At 41.1% G+C, this 18,458-nt stretch overlaps 1 protein-coding gene and 2 long non-coding RNA genes across 10 annotated transcripts; all 3 read right to left on the minus strand.

Annotated features, from left to right (window-relative positions):
* Window positions 1-74: 74 nt before the first annotated feature.
* On the minus strand, window positions 75-8,639 carry LOC103175528 (centriolar coiled-coil protein of 110 kDa-like). 8 transcript variants are annotated; one of them, XM_007888613.2, is made up of 11 exons: window positions 8,518-8,639; window positions 7,308-7,449; window positions 6,681-6,821; window positions 4,462-6,466; window positions 3,968-4,089; window positions 3,096-3,212; window positions 2,504-2,605; window positions 2,059-2,169; window positions 1,407-1,480; window positions 714-866; window positions 162-419 (listed from the first exon to the last, which is right to left on the minus strand). In XM_007888613.2, the coding sequence occupies exons 2-10, from the start codon at window positions 7,446-7,448 to the stop codon at window positions 761-763; spliced, it is 2,919 nt and encodes a 972-aa protein (XP_007886804.2). In that variant the 5' UTR covers window position 7,449; window positions 8,518-8,639; the 3' UTR covers window positions 162-419; window positions 714-760. The 8 variants fall into 8 exon arrangements, with proteins under 8 accessions (XP_007886805.2, XP_007886804.2, XP_042198278.1 ...); XM_007888614.2 differs by lacking the exon at window positions 8,518-8,639 and having other exon boundaries at window positions 75-419; window positions 725-866; window positions 7,308-7,544; XM_042342344.1 differs by lacking the exon at window positions 8,518-8,639 and having other exon boundaries at window positions 7,308-7,544.
* Window positions 8,640-10,385: 1,746 nt separating this feature from the next.
* Window positions 10,386-12,178, minus strand: LOC103175527. The gene is made up of 3 exons (XR_487501.2): window positions 12,162-12,178; window positions 11,863-11,955; window positions 10,386-10,447 (listed from the first exon to the last, which is right to left on the minus strand). It is a non-coding gene; the product is annotated as an uncharacterized LOC103175527 (long non-coding RNA).
* Window positions 12,179-12,275: 97 nt separating this feature from the next.
* LOC103175526 lies at window positions 12,276-13,930 on the minus strand. Its single transcript, XR_006085624.1, has 3 exons — window positions 13,900-13,930; window positions 13,664-13,768; window positions 12,276-12,334 (listed from the first exon to the last, which is right to left on the minus strand). It is a non-coding gene; the product is annotated as an uncharacterized LOC103175526 (long non-coding RNA).
* Window positions 13,931-18,458: the final 4,528 nt, after the last annotated feature.

An 18,458-nucleotide genomic window follows, 5' to 3' on the forward strand; every position in this document is an offset into this window, starting at 1 on the left:
AAGAAAAATAACCCCAAATTAGTTAAATAATCCTTGCATTTGATGTAGCGCCTTATCACGTCAAGACATCTCAAAGCGCTTCACAGAATATACTGTAAAGTGAACCGCCGAAACATGGTTTGTGGGCGAAATGCGGCAGCACAGCAGTGTCCCACAAACAGTCGTGGATCGAGTGAACAATTTATTATTGAACAGTTTTATCCCTTTTAAGATAAAACCAGTGTTTCAGCTTGTTGATATAATAAGCACTGAACCATTTAGTGGTGGGACTTTAGGTCACTGCTGTTATTCCAAGAAATGAAGATTCTGATCTTGGCAGGAAGTCTTTCTGGAGGGAACAACATTTTGCTTTTCCTCAAAACAAGCCTCACGAATCTTCAAAGGTCAAGCATCGGCAAAGGTCCGACAATGGGTTAAGCCTAAACAGATAAATATATATAAATATATATTAAATTGTGTAGTCAAGATGGAGATGTTGCAGCTAAAAGGGGGAACAATTTTAACAGATCAAAAAGCATTAGAGGATGCTTCAAGGTACAGTGTGAAATAATGAACTAGAGTGTTTGAAGAAACACACACCCTAATTAGAAGCTGGTGAGTTTGACATCATTGCAGCTTCACAGGAAGTTGCAAATTAATGCTGAAATGAATTGTCTAACTCGGAGGTGAAATGTTTTGGTCAAACACAGCTGACATACAACAATGCAACTAACCTGAGATTTACCTTGATGCAAAGCCGTTGCAAGATCATGATCTAGAATTACTCAAACGCTGTGATCTGTTTCCTCTGACATCGTAATCTTGGTTTTCTTGCAGGCTGTGTTTTTTTTGGTATTTTCTGTTCACCTATAGTGCCAACAGAGAACCTGTAGATTAAAAGCAGCATAATTAAAATTTAGATCTACTTTAAATAAGAGTAAATATTATTTACTGAACATGTTAAAAAACAAAAACATGCCACACAGATCATTTTTTGGACAAGGAATATGTAGATAGATATTTTGTGATGTTTGTTATTGATATCATTTCATTTTTACCTCTTAGCTAAAATGTTTTTATCCCTCCAACTAAAAACATGTGGATCACACCAAGCGGGCGGTTGAATTGAGGACTGAACCCACAACTACGACGACAATAAGCGGAGAGTTACCTGCAAAATCCAATACTAAGATAATGATGTTATTTAGTGAACTGATTCTTCTGGACTATTCCATTATGTACTATATATTCACAACAATTTGACAATGAGGTGCTTTAGTCATGAAGTGAGGTCCAGCGCTGTTTGAGCCAACTGGAGACAAACTTACCTTTGATTTATTGATAAAGTCACTATCTTATGTAAGATTGAGTCATACAGACAAGAAACATACACGGGTTAAATAAATAAATAGAAATGAAAGGCATACATGCGCATTCTCTTCCTCTCTAGTACTTTCTGAGTAGCTGCTGATATTTTCTTCTTAACGCTCCCATGTTCCTGCTACAACATAGAAAAACATTAAACATTTCACAGTGAAACAAAATCAATGTTTTCACATCAAATGAAAAAGTATGCATTAGTTGCTGAAGTACATCTGATGTTACTTCATATAGAGGCTTGTAAGGTTGTCAGGAAAATATTCTGTTGCTAACTGTATGGTTACCATTACTTTCCCCTTAAGGTTCTTGTACCCAATGAGATCATAACAATGAGACAGTATTCACATGAAAACATGTTTCACTATTTCCAAAACTTGTTGACTTATTTCATGATGTACCTGCCACTTCACATTACATCCATATAGGGACATTAATTGGCTCTAGGAGCCTAATACTAATAAAGACTGTAAACACCCTAATACATAATATATCGTAATTGACTGTTATATTAAAATGGGGTTGTCTTAGAGCAACTCTCCCATACAGGCCTCAGTTAATACACAAAAAAAATAAAAGTGAAGGACAAAACCATAATACATTCAAAATAAAGAGGGAAGAAAAGCCCTACTTGATATCCATAATGTTTAAATAACCAAAGGAATCAATGTCACAAGAATTTACTATGCTTAAAACGACTACCTGATTCAGCCTATTCTGCTGCAGATCTTGATCATGTCGGATTATTTGCATTCTTTCAGCAGAAGATATGAGGAAGAAAATATCATGGACTTCGTATAGTGCAGCTCGAAGCTGGAAAGAAGGAAAACTAATGCCATTTGCACTTATGGTTTGAATGATCTAGGCATAGTTGAAACAATCACTGAGAACAAGCGAATATGATTCATTTAATAGATATTTCAGCTCCTTTTAGACTTCAATTTTATCTCTTTGCTTCTTTTCTCCTAAAGAAATGACTTTTGCTGAGGTATTAGAAGCCCACGGGAGCCAGCAGCTATTCAGTACATCACCAAAGTAACCATCCACAAGTATCCAGCCTTGATTAGCAAATTGAGAAAAATCCCCATTGCCCAGTTAATTAAAAAATCCTGTTCTATACAAATATAATTGCATTGTTTTGTTCTACCTGGCATCGAACTCTCTCCTTCAACAAGGCATCACGAGCTGATATCAAACCATTCCTCATAGGCGTTCCTGTTTGAAGAGCCAGCAAAAGTTGCTGTGTATCCTGTAGCAAATAAACAGAACTACAATCTCATCCTGAATCATTCTGAAAAATCTTGTCACTATACAGTAAAATCTTATCTTTATAAATTGTATAAATGTTAAAGTTGTACATTCACCTGAGCCTCATTCATTTTCCTATCAAAACCACTTAGATTTCTTTACACGAATGATATGACTTATGTGAGTTTTACAGTATGGTCAACCCAATTTGGAAAAGGTGAATTTGAATATCAAAAACATTCGCTGGATTACTAAATTATGGTTATGTTACTTTTGTTTTGTGGAGCATTAAAATCTAAATAGAAAAACTGATAATAAAATGAAATAGACTGAGTGTGACAGTCATACATGCAGACCTCGTCACGCTGCTCCATTTATTTTATTTCCAGCAACATTTTGATTGGTTTCAATGGTTTCATCTTTAAAGTTATCTAACATACATTTCACCTCAGCAACAAAAGCAAAGCCAATGCAAAGAAACAAAAACCTACCTTGATTGTTTGTGACAGTTGCATGAGCCTCTTGGTACGTAAGACTCTTCGCGTCAGGTATCCTTTAATCAGTGCTAGAAATCTGTCTGGCCATCTCTCCAGAACACCCAACCCCAGCTAAAGAAAATAAAGGTATCAACTGATTGAAACGGATGTTGAAACTGTTTATCATTCCTGAGCCACATTGTTTCTCATTCTAAACAGTTCACAAAGAAGGGTCTCAAAAGGGAAGCCAGTGGAGTCAGGAGAGGATGGGGGTAATTGGGTCACGGAGCCAGGTGCAAGAGGACACCGGCTGCAGAGTTCTGGATGATCTGCAGCTTATGGAGGGAGGAGTTGGGGAGGCCGACAAAGTCGAGCCTGGATGTTATGAATGCGTATATGAGGGTTTCGGCGGCCTGCGGTGAGACAGTAGCGGAGCCGGGCAATGTTACAGAGTTGGGGGAAGGCAGAGCGGGTCATGGCACGAATGTGGGGTAGAAAGGATAGTTGAGGGTCAAACAAGACGCCAAGGTTCTGGACAGGCTTAGTAAGGTGGAGTGTGCAACCATCGATGGTGATACTATCAGCACCTGAGGTGAGGAGGCGCTGATGGGAGCCAATCAGGCCCCAGTCTTGTTAACGTTCAACTGAAGAAAGTCAGCTCTCATCCAGGACTTGATGTCTGCCAGACCTTCTGTCAGGTCAGCAGTGGGTGTCATCCGCATACATGTGTAAGTTGACCCCATGTCTGCAGATGATGTCACCAAGAGGGAGCATACAGATACTGAAGAGGAGGGGACCAAGGACAGAGCTCTAAGGAACGCTGCACGAGACGTAAGGGGGCTGGAGGAGAAACCTCTAAAGAAGTAACAACAACAAAATCGTCCAACCTTGAGAAGACTTTCCTTCCGTTTTCTTTGCTCAGCCAACAGATCTGCAAGTTGTTGTGCGTGTTCTTCCTGTAACTGGCATCTCTTTTGTGCAAGAGCTAATAGATGTTTTTCCACTTCACCTGCAGTTAAGGCAGCAAAACAATATAATGTAGATTCATGCAGATCCATTAATGATAAATGGCATGAAAAAATCAAGTAAATTTAACCCAAAATGACTGGTAGTATTTTACAGTATCAAAACAGTCCCAATTGATATGTTGAACAGTTCCATCAAAAGCAGGTATGGAATGGTGACTAAACAAGACAAAAAGTAGTACATTCTACGTAAAGGTGAAAAGGAAATATGGAAGATGGTTTCTTTTAAATACTGCAAGGTTAATTACCAACCTTAAGACTTTACTCTATATTGTGTGAAGTGCTCTGACATACTTTGAAGATGTAATAAGGCGTTATATCAAATGCAAGGATTATTTTATTATAACCTTACTCACCAACTGACTGAACTTCACTTTCCTCACAAGCTCGACTCAAGTGATGTAAATGAAAAGATACTTTGGAAGAACAAGGCATACTAGCTGGCGGCTGTTCTTGCTCATCACTGGCAGAATTCAAGATTAATCTTCTTTTGACTCTAGAGTCCCGTATGTTCAGTCCAAATTCGGGAGTAGTTGGATTCTTTGAATCAAGCTCCTGCTTGGACTTAAAATCCTGCAACAAAAGTGAAGAAGGGAACTCCACATCATATGATTTGTTAATATATTGCTTTTGTCTGATCGTATCTTCCATTGTATAACTGGTGAGTTTTGGACTGGTCTTCAAAGGTTTTGCTGCTAAGTGAATGTTTGGTGGAAATAATTGCCTGGAGCATTGGATCTTTTTTGTCACAAAGGACTGCAAGATGTTCATACGAGATGCAGTAGTGCCACAACTATATATGGTCTGCGGGACAAAGTTTCCATATGACAGAGACCCGAAACCACTGTGTGTTTTGCCTGAACACAACGCAATAGATTTTTTATCAGATTCTATGCACTTGTCATTTCCTGTGTTCAGTAGAGTAGCTTTGCTGTCCAGCAACAGCTCATTTGTTACCGCTTCACAGTAAGGAGTTAATGTAGTCTCAAGGCCTGTAAAGGCTTTCAACTTGGGTTTGCTAAACTCTAATTCAGCTGTATGTTTTCTTTGAGCTTGACTGACTTTCATTTGACTTCTAAATGCATCAGACCTACTTTCTTTCTTTCGTTGTTCCACCGTCTCACCGTCCATTACAATTGGAGCATTCACTAGATTCCTTTGTGACAGGCGGCCCTGTTTTTTTGAAAGCACTGGGCTTTTGCTCAGTTGTAAATTGGGCACTCGGAAACTTCTACTCTGACTTTTTGTAGGTCTGTTCACACTTTTACCTTCTTGTTGACATTGAGACCTTTGGCCCACGGAGTTTGATTGTAATTGGCTTTTCCTGAGGCAGTGAGATTTATTGATTGGTTTAGATGACTTTGAGAAGAGGACCACATTCTTTAGACTGAGCTCATGCATTTCGGTACTTGTGTTTTCTTGTGGTAAAGCTTGACAATTGCTTCGACTTGCATTCTTTTCATGTTCGTTCATAATACCGTCTGCAATAGTTTGGTGTGGTTCAGAGGAATCACAGGAATAGTGTGGGAAAACAGATGGTCTGGCTTGATTAACTTTCAATATTGTATCAGGCACTGTGGGTTTCCCTGAAACAAGTTTTCTTTCCTCCATATCTTTACTATCTTTAGTCTCATTTTCTTTGTCAGACTGTACTTTGCATTGCAAGGTTTTCAATAGCTTCTCTTGTCGCTGCCTATCTCGATACTCCCTTGATTTTTTCAATAGGTTTTGAAGACTTAATGCATAAGGATCTGGTGAGGAGTCCTGATTTGGAGCAGTTTCCTCATCAATATAATGATGGGAGTGGCTTTGTTCTGAATAAGTGTTCTTCTTATTCCCAGTTGATAAAACTGTACAGTCACCATTCACCGTTTGACATGAATCCTCCTGTTTATCGATAGAATTGATAGATGTCTGTTCTGTTTTTGGTCCATTTTCTTTAAGTACTGTAAAATTTGTATTAGTATGAACAATTTTATCTTTAGAGTCATCTAGCATCGGAGCACAACTAATGTGACAATTTACGTTGGTTTTCCCACATTCAATACTTGTGCAGAAGCTTTCATTATAATCTAGACTATTCTTTTGAACAGATTCTTCAGTAATTATAACGGAGGCTATTCCAGGAACATTGCCAGGGTCCATTGCAGAGTTTGGTTTAATTGCATCAGATACCTGAGTGCTAATAGACTCACATATTAGAGACTCGATGCACCTGAGTGAAGTTCTGTGCAAAGTACTTTGGTCAGCTGTAGAGTTCCAGTCTTCTATAAATCCACTGCTCATACTCAATGGCTTGCTGGGTGAAATCAGAAGTGAACAATCTTTCACAAACTCCTGTATTGATGGTGCTTTCCTTATCTATCAAGAAACAATGTAACACCAGAGAAGAATGATAAAGCTCTCAGTCATTAAGATATCCTGATACAGTATTTGAGTATTGACAGAAAACATTCTCACTGCATACAAGTCTGAAAGCGACAGATGAACCCAATGCTGCACCAATTTTTGCTGCATTATCATCACTGATATATATAATAAAAAATACATCTTCTATTTAGAGGCTAGATCTCACCTGCACACTATTAAGCAGATTCTGCACCTCCAATAATCGCCTATTTATTTGTGTTTCATTCAGTTTGTTCTTTGAGGTTTCACCAGGCGTTGAAGTGTTTAACTGGTACTCCTGCATCTCCTTCCTTTGCACTGGGGTAAGCTAAAAAGCACCAAAATCGATTTAGTTAATACATTTTACTGTGATGCTCAGTCAATTACTAACCTTTAAAGGGGTTTGGTAAATGTCATGGTGAAAAGACGGAAGCAGTAACTAACTTGGATCTATGCAAGTTGGTTGCTATACTAAACATCCATCAAAAGAGCTGCTACAAACTGCAAATGTACAGTGCAACCATTGCAGTTAAATGACAGTTAAATCAGTCATGTTGCTCATCGATATTGTACTGCTGTCAGTACAGTGAATCTAGGTCCTCCAACTCATACATTTTAAGAGTGGTACGTGCATCTCACCAGACAGACGACAATATCCCTAGTCTATTTTGGCTTCGCACTCTACTCTTCACACTCAATAACATTTTCATCAGTTTAAGGTCTGGGTTATCTATTTATTCCTCTCCTCCCCCTTCCTCCTTCCCGTTTCAACAAATTGAATCAAATTAAGCAGAACAGGACCATGATCACTTGCCAGTGGCGGCAGTATGGCAATGCCATGAAACTGGATCAAAGACTCTCCCTGCTTGGTTGCCAGTGGAGAATCATTTCCCAATTTGACCTTCGCTTTGATCTGAGCAAGTCGAGCTTTGCAAAATTCTTCATAGCTCTCCATTCTGTAAGAAAAAAACACTTTCATGAAAACATCCTACATAGGATGGTAGAAATGCTGCAAAATTGCACGCTTTATTTTAACTTATTCCTATGATCATTTTAGGCATCATTGCAAAATATGTCATTGGTGAATTATCTATGAACGTTAAAACTGAGGTCCGGGCTGTTCAGATGGGCGTTCGATCTCGTGATATTCTATGAAAAGAGAAGGGAGATTCTCCCAGTTTCCTCGGCCAACGACTTGGTAAGGCGCTTGATCAAATAACAATAATAATAATAATCCTTGCATCCGCTACAGCGCCTCATCACGTCTTCTGGACGTCTCAAAGTGCTTCACAGAGGACACCGTGAAGCGAAGTGACTGGCATGCCTTTCGCGGGCGAAACGCGGCAGCCGGTTAGTCGCGCGCAGCAACGCCCCACAAGCGAGTCGTGGATTGAAGTGACCCGAATTATTATTATCATTACATTTTGGGCCGGGATTATGACCCCCGGCCGGGCAAGGGGTCAGCCAGTCGGATAACCACCGGGAAACAGAGGCGTGTGCGGGCGCGGGCGCGTGGGGATGGAGTTAAGGAAACTTGCCTGAGTTTTCCGCCTTGACCGTGCGGGGGGGGTGGGGGCGGGGGGAGGGGTTCGAACCCCGGGGTCCCTCTCGCTTTGCGAGGCGAGCAATAATAATAATACAAAGAACAATAATCCGAATAACAATGACACACCGGTCGGTCACTCAATCCACGGCTGTGAAATCGGTCAATGGCACCGGTTTCGCGGTGTTGTTGGGGGCCATCGTTTTGGGTCACTCCGATCATCGATCCGCGACCGCTTGCGGGGTGGGGGGGGTGGGGGTGGGGGTGGGGGGGCGCTGCCGTGGGCAACCGGCCCGCCGCGGTTTGGCCCGCAAGATACACACAGTCACTACACTTTATTATTATTGTTGTTGTTGTGGTGGTGGTGGTGGTGAGAGCAGAGGAGCAGCGTCTGTCTGTCTGTCTGTCCGTCTGTCGGTTCTCTTGAGCACCGCTCCCTGTAACACGGCCACAAGAGGGTCCACCTCAGAACCAAACTCACCTTCCCCTCAGCTCCTGGGCCCGGGCAGAGCTGTGATGGCTTCTCTCCCTCTCCCCCCCGTCCCCCCGTCCCCTCCCCCACCGTTAGGTCAGACCGCCGGTTCCTCGCGCTCCGACGTTCAAAACAGGAGATGACGGTTGGCGACCGCACCTCGCGCTCAACTGTCACCCGTCGCACGTGACCGTCCCCCCGACCTAACTCCTCCCCCTCCCCACGACCTAACTCCTCCCCCTCCCACGACCTAACTCCTCCCCCTCCCCCCCCCCGACCTGACCCCTCCCCCTCCGACGCGCACGCCGGTCACCGCCAAACCCCGGAGCTGGAGTCGACCTGGCACACCGGGAGCCGGAGCTAAACTCAAAACCCGGAGCTGGAGCTGAGCTCAAACACTGGAGCTGGAGTCATCTCCCCCCCCCTCCCCCCCCCCCATCCACCCACTCACCCACACTGGAGGTGGAGTCATAATAATAATAATAATACTAATCATAGTCCTTCAACCCAGTTGTTAGTCGACTGGCGGACCGCTTTTCCAGGGGTAATAATTCCTTCAAACTAATAATAATAATAATAAATTTGTTACTTCAATCCGCGGCTGTTCGTGGGGACGCCGCTGCGCGCGATGGGCTGCCGCGTTTCGCCCGCAAAATACACAGTCAATTCACTTTACAGTATCATCTGTGAAGCGCTCTGAGACGTCAGTCTCGAAGATGTGATTACTATTGGGTAAACAGAGGCGTGTGCACCGGCTGCCTGTCCCAGAGAGGATTGATTTCAAGATCCTCACAACAACAACAACAACAAGATTCCATTTATAAAGCGCCTTTCACGTCAGGAGGACGTCCCTCGTATTCAAGTCCCTGCGCTCCTCTGCCCCCCCCCCCCCCGACCACCTCTCTGACCTCCTCTCTCCTCAAACAGCACCCATTGCCTTCGTTCCTCCGGGTCTGGCCTCCTCCCCGTCCACCGAGTCCTCCGCTCGCTCCACCCTCGGCGGCCGTGCCTTCAGCCACTACGCCCCGAGGCTCTGGAACTGCCTTCCTCCCTCCCTTCCCATTTTCAGGTCTCGGCTGAATGGGATAGATAGGAAAATAAGATAAGAAAGATGATAAGAAAGAAGAATTTTATGCCATGAATGATGATATTTTGCCAGTAAAATAAATAAAATGTTCTGTTACATTAGCATGGTGATATACAACATAGTTTTGATGGAGTGGGGGGGGGGGGGAATGGTTTGTGTGATATTATGGCTTTAATCATGAAAATGACCTAAATAACATTACCCATAGTGATCAAGGAATGTAATCTTTCTTCTTGAGTAAGGTTAAGTATAGTAGACGTCAGCCTCACTCAGTTGGGTTGCGCTCTCAATTCTGGGTCAGAAAGTTGTTATTTCAAGCCCCACGTTTGGGACATTAAGTTTATGGTCCAGGCTGACATGTCGGTGCAATAATGCCGCAGGAGTCTTCAGATAAGACATTAAACTAAGGTTTAATCAAGCCTCAACAGTAGGTGGCAGGCTAGTCCCGTCATCATTCAGATTAATCCATCTCATTGAAAGACCCGAATATTTGTCCTTCTTGACATTAGTCAGGATTCAAATACATTACATTAGAATATACAACACAGAAACAGGCCATTCGGCCCAACTGGTCCATGTTCGTGTTCCTTGTCCCTGGACTCTCCAACTACTTATTCAGACACAATAGATTTTCACAATGAAACAGCTTCCGGTTATCACAGAATCAGCCTTTATGTAGAAATTGGGTTGTTAATAATCAGTTCACATTTATCACTTGGAGAAAGCCAACTTTATTGCAGTACAATATAAATTACAGTTCAGACAAGTTTTCTATCTTTACACATCAGACTTCCCGTTGCTTTAAATCCTTTTGCTAATTTTCGTACAGGTTGTTTCGCCAGTAGTCAGGGTCTGAAACAACCACAAAAACACAAAAGAAAATAATTACCGTTGTAAAAGTTATTCACTTCATGAAAATATTCACAGTACTGTTTAATTAAGCATTCTGTTGGGTTCCAGAGATGAATCACAAAGTATCTGTATTGCTGAGACAGGAGCTAATAGAGTTCTATTTATCCACTTAAATGCTTAATGTCCTTTGGCGTGAAATCTATTCATTTTATGTCTTATCGTCTAAGACTGGAGATATAAATACTGGAGAAATTTTAAATTATAATAAGCTCTTCTTGATCTTGCTTTAAATAGTAATGGAATTTTGTTTTGAAGATGTAAGGCATATTGATACAGTTTAGCATTCACTTCTTTGATGTAAATCAATTTAAACTCTAAGCGAGACAACTTAGCCTGAAAACTAAGAGTTCAGAACAGCATTGTATACGTATTTTGGGGAATAAAACATCAGAGAATGTTTGTTAGAAACTCGTTAACAACATCTGACTAATAGTATGGGCCAGAAAGCAGTGCTGCCTTGGGTTGTTGCAAAATTGAGCAAACCTCTGCTTGCTATAGATAATGAACATTTCTTGCTTTAAACCCAAAATTGCACTCGCAGTGCTTTTGAGGTAATTTTTCTAAATAAATTTTTCAGTTACTCAGTCTGAAATCATATTTAATCAAACATGTTAAAACATAATCATATCCCAAACAAAATGAATACTGTTTTAAATCTCAAAATTATATTGTAAGCACTGCAGTTTTACACATGATTAGATTCCACTTGAGATCTGCCTTGTTTTCCCTCTTGGATTGTTATGATTTTGGTTTGAAGCTACAATACTGACAGAGCGGCTGGAGATTACTGTCCACGTGTGTATTGACTTCTCTCAGTCTCTACGTAGGATCAGAAGTCAAGGTGTGGAACATTTTGCTCGGTGTATGTGAAAGGGTTGGCATTTACTCAGCAAAGCACAGCCATGAGTACCCTCTTATGAGATGAGCATTAGTTGCCACTAGTGATGGTTGATGAGAAGTTTTCCTCGTGTTTAAAGTCAAATCATCTTCACAGTTTAAAAAGTACAAGTATCAGTTTGCATTAGTTGGGAGGTATTTAACCTTATGCTATTCTTGTTTGTGCTACCCAAAAGATCCTATGTCAGACAAGCGCATGAATGCATGCAATAATATGTTATTTTATATTTTAAAAAATTGAGTGCACTAATTATCGGTGTATGCGCTTAATTAACCTTCTAACTAAATAATTTTTCATTGTTGCAAACTCAGATCATGATCTGGAGGGAGATGGGACTGCCTGAATGGATTCAAATTTCTTAGCAACTCCAGAGTTATAACATTGACAAGCACTTGAGCACTCCCGAAAGGTAGTTCCAACTTCTGCAGCAGTAATGCTAGAAATAACAGCATCTTACTTCAATCAATCTGTCTCCATTCAGCTCTATCACTGCAGTCAATCCCTTCATATTGATGCAAAGCTTATTCACACCTTCCAGATTCACCACAGCCTGAAACAAAACACAGGATGTGAGATTCTTTTTAAGGAGCTTCTATTTTTTCTGTGAAGAGCTTTGAGACGTCTCAGTGATGTGATAAGGTTCTATATGAAATGGAAGGATTATTATTTATTGCAATACCTATGAGCAATTGATTAGTCTTTCTTCATTCTGTACGTTCTTCTGCTGCAGTGAAATAAAATGATCAGAACGGTTACCTTGAATTCATGGCCTGTGGGACCATGAAAAGTGGTCTCTTGTCCAATGGTAAAATTGTTCTGAATTGTTTTGCAGCCAATATAGTGGGTAATTTTAAACGTGTTCCCCTCCTGAACAATTTCAACTATGGTTTTCAATTCTTTATTTTTCTTAATGACTTCATCCTGAATTCCTAGCATAGTGGGACGCAGAGAAAATAATTCAGTGTTATCCTAGACAGGAAGAAAAATGTCCTGAGACTGTTTAGCCTTAAATGCTTGAATATGGTTTAGCATGGAATGATTCATGAATTAATAGCTCTCTAATTTCAATTGACTCACGTGCACGCAAACAAATCTGTTTTCAGCTGTTCCACTGGGGAAAGGTCCTGAGAGGAAGTCAAGCACTTAAAAACAAGCCAGTGTATAAACATTAGAGAGAGAGAGAGAGGCGCCAGCCTGTTCTAGCCCATCTCTTTGAAATATTACCAATAATAATAATAATCCTTGCATTTGATATAGCGCTTTTCACGTCGGGAGGACGTCCCAAAGCGCTTCACAGAACACACTGTAAAGTGAATTGACTGTATATATTTGTGGGCAAACGCGGCAGCCAATTGCGCACAGCAATGTCCCACAAACAGTCTGAGATTGAAAATGACCAATTTATTATTGTTTTTGGTTTTGGAGGGATTATTATTAGGCTGTGTGTGGAGTAAGGAAACTTGCCCAAGGTTTCTCCCTCTGCCGGGAATTGAACTCGGGTCTCTCGCTTGTAAAGTGCTCTAACCACTGAGCTACAGGACCTTTCATTGAGAAAGATACTCTTTGCATTTCAGTCTGGAAGTGTGTGGAATCAAATCCCAAGCTCTAGCCTGGGTTTTTTTTTTTGACTTGGGAACAATTTTCCTCAAGTCTTCTGAATCTTGCCCAATAAGAATTTTAGGGCGGACAGTATTTTCATACAACTAAATGACAACAACAACTCGTATTTATATATATAGCGCCTCTCGTGCAGAGGAGCATCCTAGAGTGCTTTTACATACAATCCTACAGTTCTATCAAATCAGCATTACAGTATATCCATGCATTTAGTAGCAAGTAGATGTAGGAAAAACTATTGCAAAGTAAGTGGCAGTGTACAGTTCAAGATCAAGGCAGGCAAAATTCCACGTTCCAACTTCCAGTAAATACATCTGATGCGGCACAACTTATTATTATTATTATTGACTTACTGCAAACAAATTGGAAGGGAGGTAGGTGAACGTTCAAACATATAACAGGATCTTTTGATACAGAAGAGGAAAAATAGAGGAAAGAAAATCCTTGGGCAATGTACTCGCAAGTGGAATTAATAATAATTTTCCAGTGGCAGAAACACAAAGGAATCAGATAGCCTTGTGTGCTGAAAGTAGCTACGTTTCTAAGTTTTTTTCCACCTTAACGGAAACCGTTCGTTAAGCAGCTTTTCGACTGTTGTACACATAAAACACAAAGTAACGTAAGGCGTAGTACAAACTTACCAAGAGCTTTCATAAAGGGGTCAAAGTTTTCCAAACTCTCGAGGTTATACTTTCCCGAGAAAACCATTTGGAATGGATGTGTTGTGAAGTGATTCGGTGTTGTTTCTGGAAAAAGCAATAGCTGTAGGAATTTTTTTTTAATGCTAAAACAGAAGTCAACTTCGTTATTTCTTTTTAAAAATTTCAGCTTTACTACCCAATTGAGCAATTATTTTTCCCCGGTCGGTAATACTCACCACCGCACCGCTCTCAGCCGTAAGACTAGTCAACAGCTCACATTTCGTGTGTTTATGCTTCTGTCCAGAGGGCTCAGGGGACTGACAATGGAATAAAAAACACCTGTGGCTTGTTTTTTTTAAAAAAAATTGTAAAAAAAAAGGGCGTTCGATTTTTTCCTTTCAATGTGGTCTGTTGTGATTGTGTTCTACGGGATAATTAGTTTCTTTCACCTGATCGTGTGCTAGCATGCCACAGTCGTAGCATTCTTGCCTCCGAGTCAGAAGGTTCAAGCCCCACATCAACACTTGGAATCAAAGGCCAAGTCTAGCTGACACTCCATCGCAGTGGGGATGTGTTGCGCTGCTGAGGTGCTGTCCTTCGGGTAAGACATTAAACCGAGGTCCTGTCTGCCTGTTCAGGCGTACATTAAAGATCCCATGGCACTATTCGAAAAGAGAAGGGAGTTCCTCCTGGTGTCCTGGCCAACAATCCCCCAAATAGAAAAAAAAATGGTCACTCACTCCGTGGCTGTGGAACATTGCTGTGCACAAACTCGCTGCAGGGTTTTGCCCACAAAATCCACTTTACAGTATATCCTGTAACAACCAGGTTCATACTTATTGCTAGGCAAACAGAGGCTTGTGGAGTAAGAAAATTTGCCTAAGATTTCACCCCACCCAGGAATCAGACCTGGGTCCTCTCACTTGCAAGGCAATAAACAATACACTTCAGGACTCCATATCTCCCCAATATCCAAATCTCTCCGATGGTAAACAATTAACAGCCTGTGTGATCAAGATCGACTGAAACGTATGTAACTAAAGAAAGTAATTAACTGGAACCACCCAGCATAGCTATAAATAGTATCGCGTTGACACTGTGGAGTTAATACTGAACCATTAGATACACTTCATTACTGTCTATAGGTCATATACAACTATAAACGTATCATACCTAACAACACATCGGATTAAATTGGTGAACGATGCACTAACTTTAGAACGTCACTGTAATAGTTGCAAAAACAATCTGGGTAATATTCCTCAGGCAACCGTTTAATAATGGGTGCTGCCACTTAAGGAACGTTATCAGACTTTGCTTTCAACATTTTTTTTCTGCGTTGGAAATAAGAGCTGGTAATCTGCTATTTCCCACCCCACTCCCCTCTTATAGAAGCAGAACTGGGTTGGAACAAAAATGTTTGTTGCCTATGAGCATTTTAAGATGGTACAACACAGGGTTCAAAATACTCACTTACCCTCATCGAACTTGGTACCAAAACTGAAGTCCAGTGACTCAGACCTTAGAACACACAACCCCATGAACGCATACACAATCCTTGGGAGTACACATACAATAATAATATCACTAATCCTTGCATTTGATACGCCTTATCACATCTTCGAGATGTCTCAAAGCGCTTCACAGAATATACTGTAAAGTGAATTGACTGTATATTTTGTGGGCGAAACATGGCAGCCAATGGCGCTCAGCAGTGTCCCACAGACAGTCGTGGATTGAAGTGATCAAGTTTTTATTTATTTATTGAAGGTATTAGTACCCCCAGAAAAGCAATCCACCAATCAACTAACAACTAGGTTCCTACTTACTGCTCGGTAAACAGAAGCATGTGGAGTAAGGAAACTTGCCCAACGTTTCGCCCTGCCCAGGACTCTCGCTTGCGAGGCGAGTGCTCTAACCACCAACCTACAGGACTCCACAGTATTACGGAGCAGTAGGAAATGATGGCTATGGTTTTATTCCAGTGCAATACATTTTTGCTGACTGAAGTGGTAGCACTGAAACAGAGAAATGTATATATTAAACCCCGACAGACAAAGATGTCCTGGATATCCACAAAAGGGTCATACAGTGAACTCAATCCACTTTCTCCAGTGCTGTAGATCGTGCGATAGTTACTGCACTAAAAAACTAAAACTAAGTTGTCACTTTAAAAGGTGTTTATTGGTCATATACAAAATAAAGTAAGCTGTATTTCAACAAACATACAGTATATACAGAAATAAATTAATGATGTGTCCAATGGAAACTGATACAGTTAATTTTCATGGCGGTTATGAGTACATACTTATCTACAGATCAAAAAGTACAATAATTTAGGTAATAAATACTTATTAAATGGACTTTTTATACAAAGTACAACAGAATAATTCATTATACCCTTTGGGCCAGAATCTGATACAGAGAGTTTAATTTTATTCACCCAAATCGCACTGCTTACAAGACACCACGGCGTAGGTTGCAAATGCAACCTGTTCACAGTAGCATCTCAGTCCTCCACCAACCAATTGCAAAATTCCCAGGAAGTGAAGCGGGGAGAATGACTTTCTCCTACTGTTTCTCATCAACCAATTTCCGCAGCTAGCGAAAGAATGTCACTTTGCTGTTTGTGCAGAACCGTCCAACCTTGCTGTAAACGCATCCAGCCCCGGGAGTGGGGAGGGTGGGTGGTGGGGAGGGGGGGGGGGTAGAAGAATCTTTGTGAATACATTTGGCTACAAAGATCTAGATGGATTGGTCTCAGGGAAGGAGGGTAAAACAAAAATTACATAGGCTTTGACTTTGACCAGTACCCAGCTTTGAACAAGTAGCAAAATAGGCATTACTTGAAATAGCTGTAGTAACCCTGTGCTAAACTATCCATCCGTACAGCAGTATTTTACCCAAAGCCCGGGTACCATGTTTCTTGCCAACAACTTGCTCCATTTTTAAACCATCTATCCCTTCCGAAAACTAACCTTCCCAATAGCATTTTCGCCTAACGCAGATTTTTTCCCCCACCTTGCGGTTTCCATCAATAGGCCTTCAAATCCCATTTAATCTCTATGGCCCATTTCCTTCTGATACTTCCAAGTGCTGCTCAAAGTGTCCAGGGGGAACAAACACCTCACGCGATCTCCGCATCCTCATCCCTTCGCAGTCTTTTCATTTTACTTCCCAATAACATTCAACAACTACCTTCCCCTTTTCCCATTTGATGACTCCCAAAATTTACTGGAATCTGGCCCAAAGAGCTGCCAGAAACAAAATTGGCTGCAACACAATAACATAATATAATATCTGCCCATCGGAATCCAGAGTGCCAGAGCACCAGGAACGTCTGTGGAAGCCAGGTCGCTGGACTAGTTTAAAAAAAAGCCAGACGCTGCAGTGGGAAGACGTCAGGGTTTGGTATTCTGGAAGTTGGAATCAAATGGCCCAAAGGACCTTATTCATCATTTTCTCTCTTGTGATGGCAACTCTCCAACAGACCTGCCACACAGTGTTGCCTCCCCTCTCAGTTAAGAGAGGGGGAGGCAACACAAGTGAAGGAAGATTGGTTCCGGACAACTGCATTATTAATATTATACACTGCAAGAAATCAATTGGTCGTCAAATGTGAAGATCCGTTTGGTTTGAAGGTGAACATCCATTCAAATAGTCCTCAACAAAATATGTTCTGCCGTTGGCGAGCTTGACTGCCCGCCCACGTTCAGCTATTTCAAGACTATTGCTCACAAGTGCTCTCAGGGTCTAATCTTTTCATGTAGTTCAGTTGCCTGTAAGCCCGAGGGTATGAACTGAAAGCGAATAGTGATCACAATGTTAATAAGTGCTAATCTGCTGGTATTAACAAAAGTGACCTTCAGCATGTAATATTACTGTATAAACACACACACACACATACACACAAGTACCTCCTGTATTACGTTAGCCCTTTATATCCAGTCATTTTTTGTACAACGGGTAGTAACTCTTGCTCTCTGCAGGGCACTATTCCGAACACTATTGTCTTTGACACGGATTGCTGCTTGCATATTTGAGAACCTCACTTTTACAACCGTCACCACGGACGTACATGGGTACGTCACACACCTTGGGTACATTTGCACTTGGTGAAACAAGTGCTTACACTTTGTTCACAAATTAAACACCACAGGCTTGACACCACAAAAGAATAAGAACAAGAACGCGGAGTGGGGTGGGGGGGGGGGAAGAGAGGGGGAAAAAAAATCCACATCTCTGCTGACAGCTGAATGGGAATCATTAAGAAGTCTTCAGTTAATATACGCGTTATGTTGTATTGTTTTTTTGAAAGAGGGAAAGAATATACATTCACATATTGCTATACACCTGTCTGCATCTGTGCTTTTTTAAAAAAACACAAAAATAGTTTGTCTGATTGCATTCAACTACTGTATAGCTTCTCCCTGTTTTAACTGCCAGCGCCATGACAGAAAGCATTTGAATATACAGCTCTGCACTGATAATCTCCATTTAAACCTTGTTGTGAATTATACTTCCCCCAAACCTGCAGCTTCAGAACAATTACCTCTGAAATCAGATAAGACTTTTTTTTTTGCCTAAGAGTGTCTACTTATCTGGGGTGTTCCAAATCCAATGATTGTTTATAAAAAGAAGTTACAGAAAGTATTGAAATTGTATCCTTGTTGCAGATATCAGATCCAAACTGATGTTGTTTCTTTTCAATCAAGTCTTGCGATTTTAAAGTAAGTCGCACTGTATCACAAAGTTACATGTTGAATTCTGCTCACACAACACAATTAATTGTGTT

This window comes from Callorhinchus milii, unplaced genomic scaffold (genome assembly GCF_018977255.1).
Source record: "Callorhinchus milii isolate IMCB2004 unplaced genomic scaffold, IMCB_Cmil_1.0 Scaffold20, whole genome shotgun sequence".
NCBI classification, from domain to species: Eukaryota; Metazoa; Chordata; class Chondrichthyes; order Chimaeriformes; family Callorhinchidae; genus Callorhinchus; species Callorhinchus milii.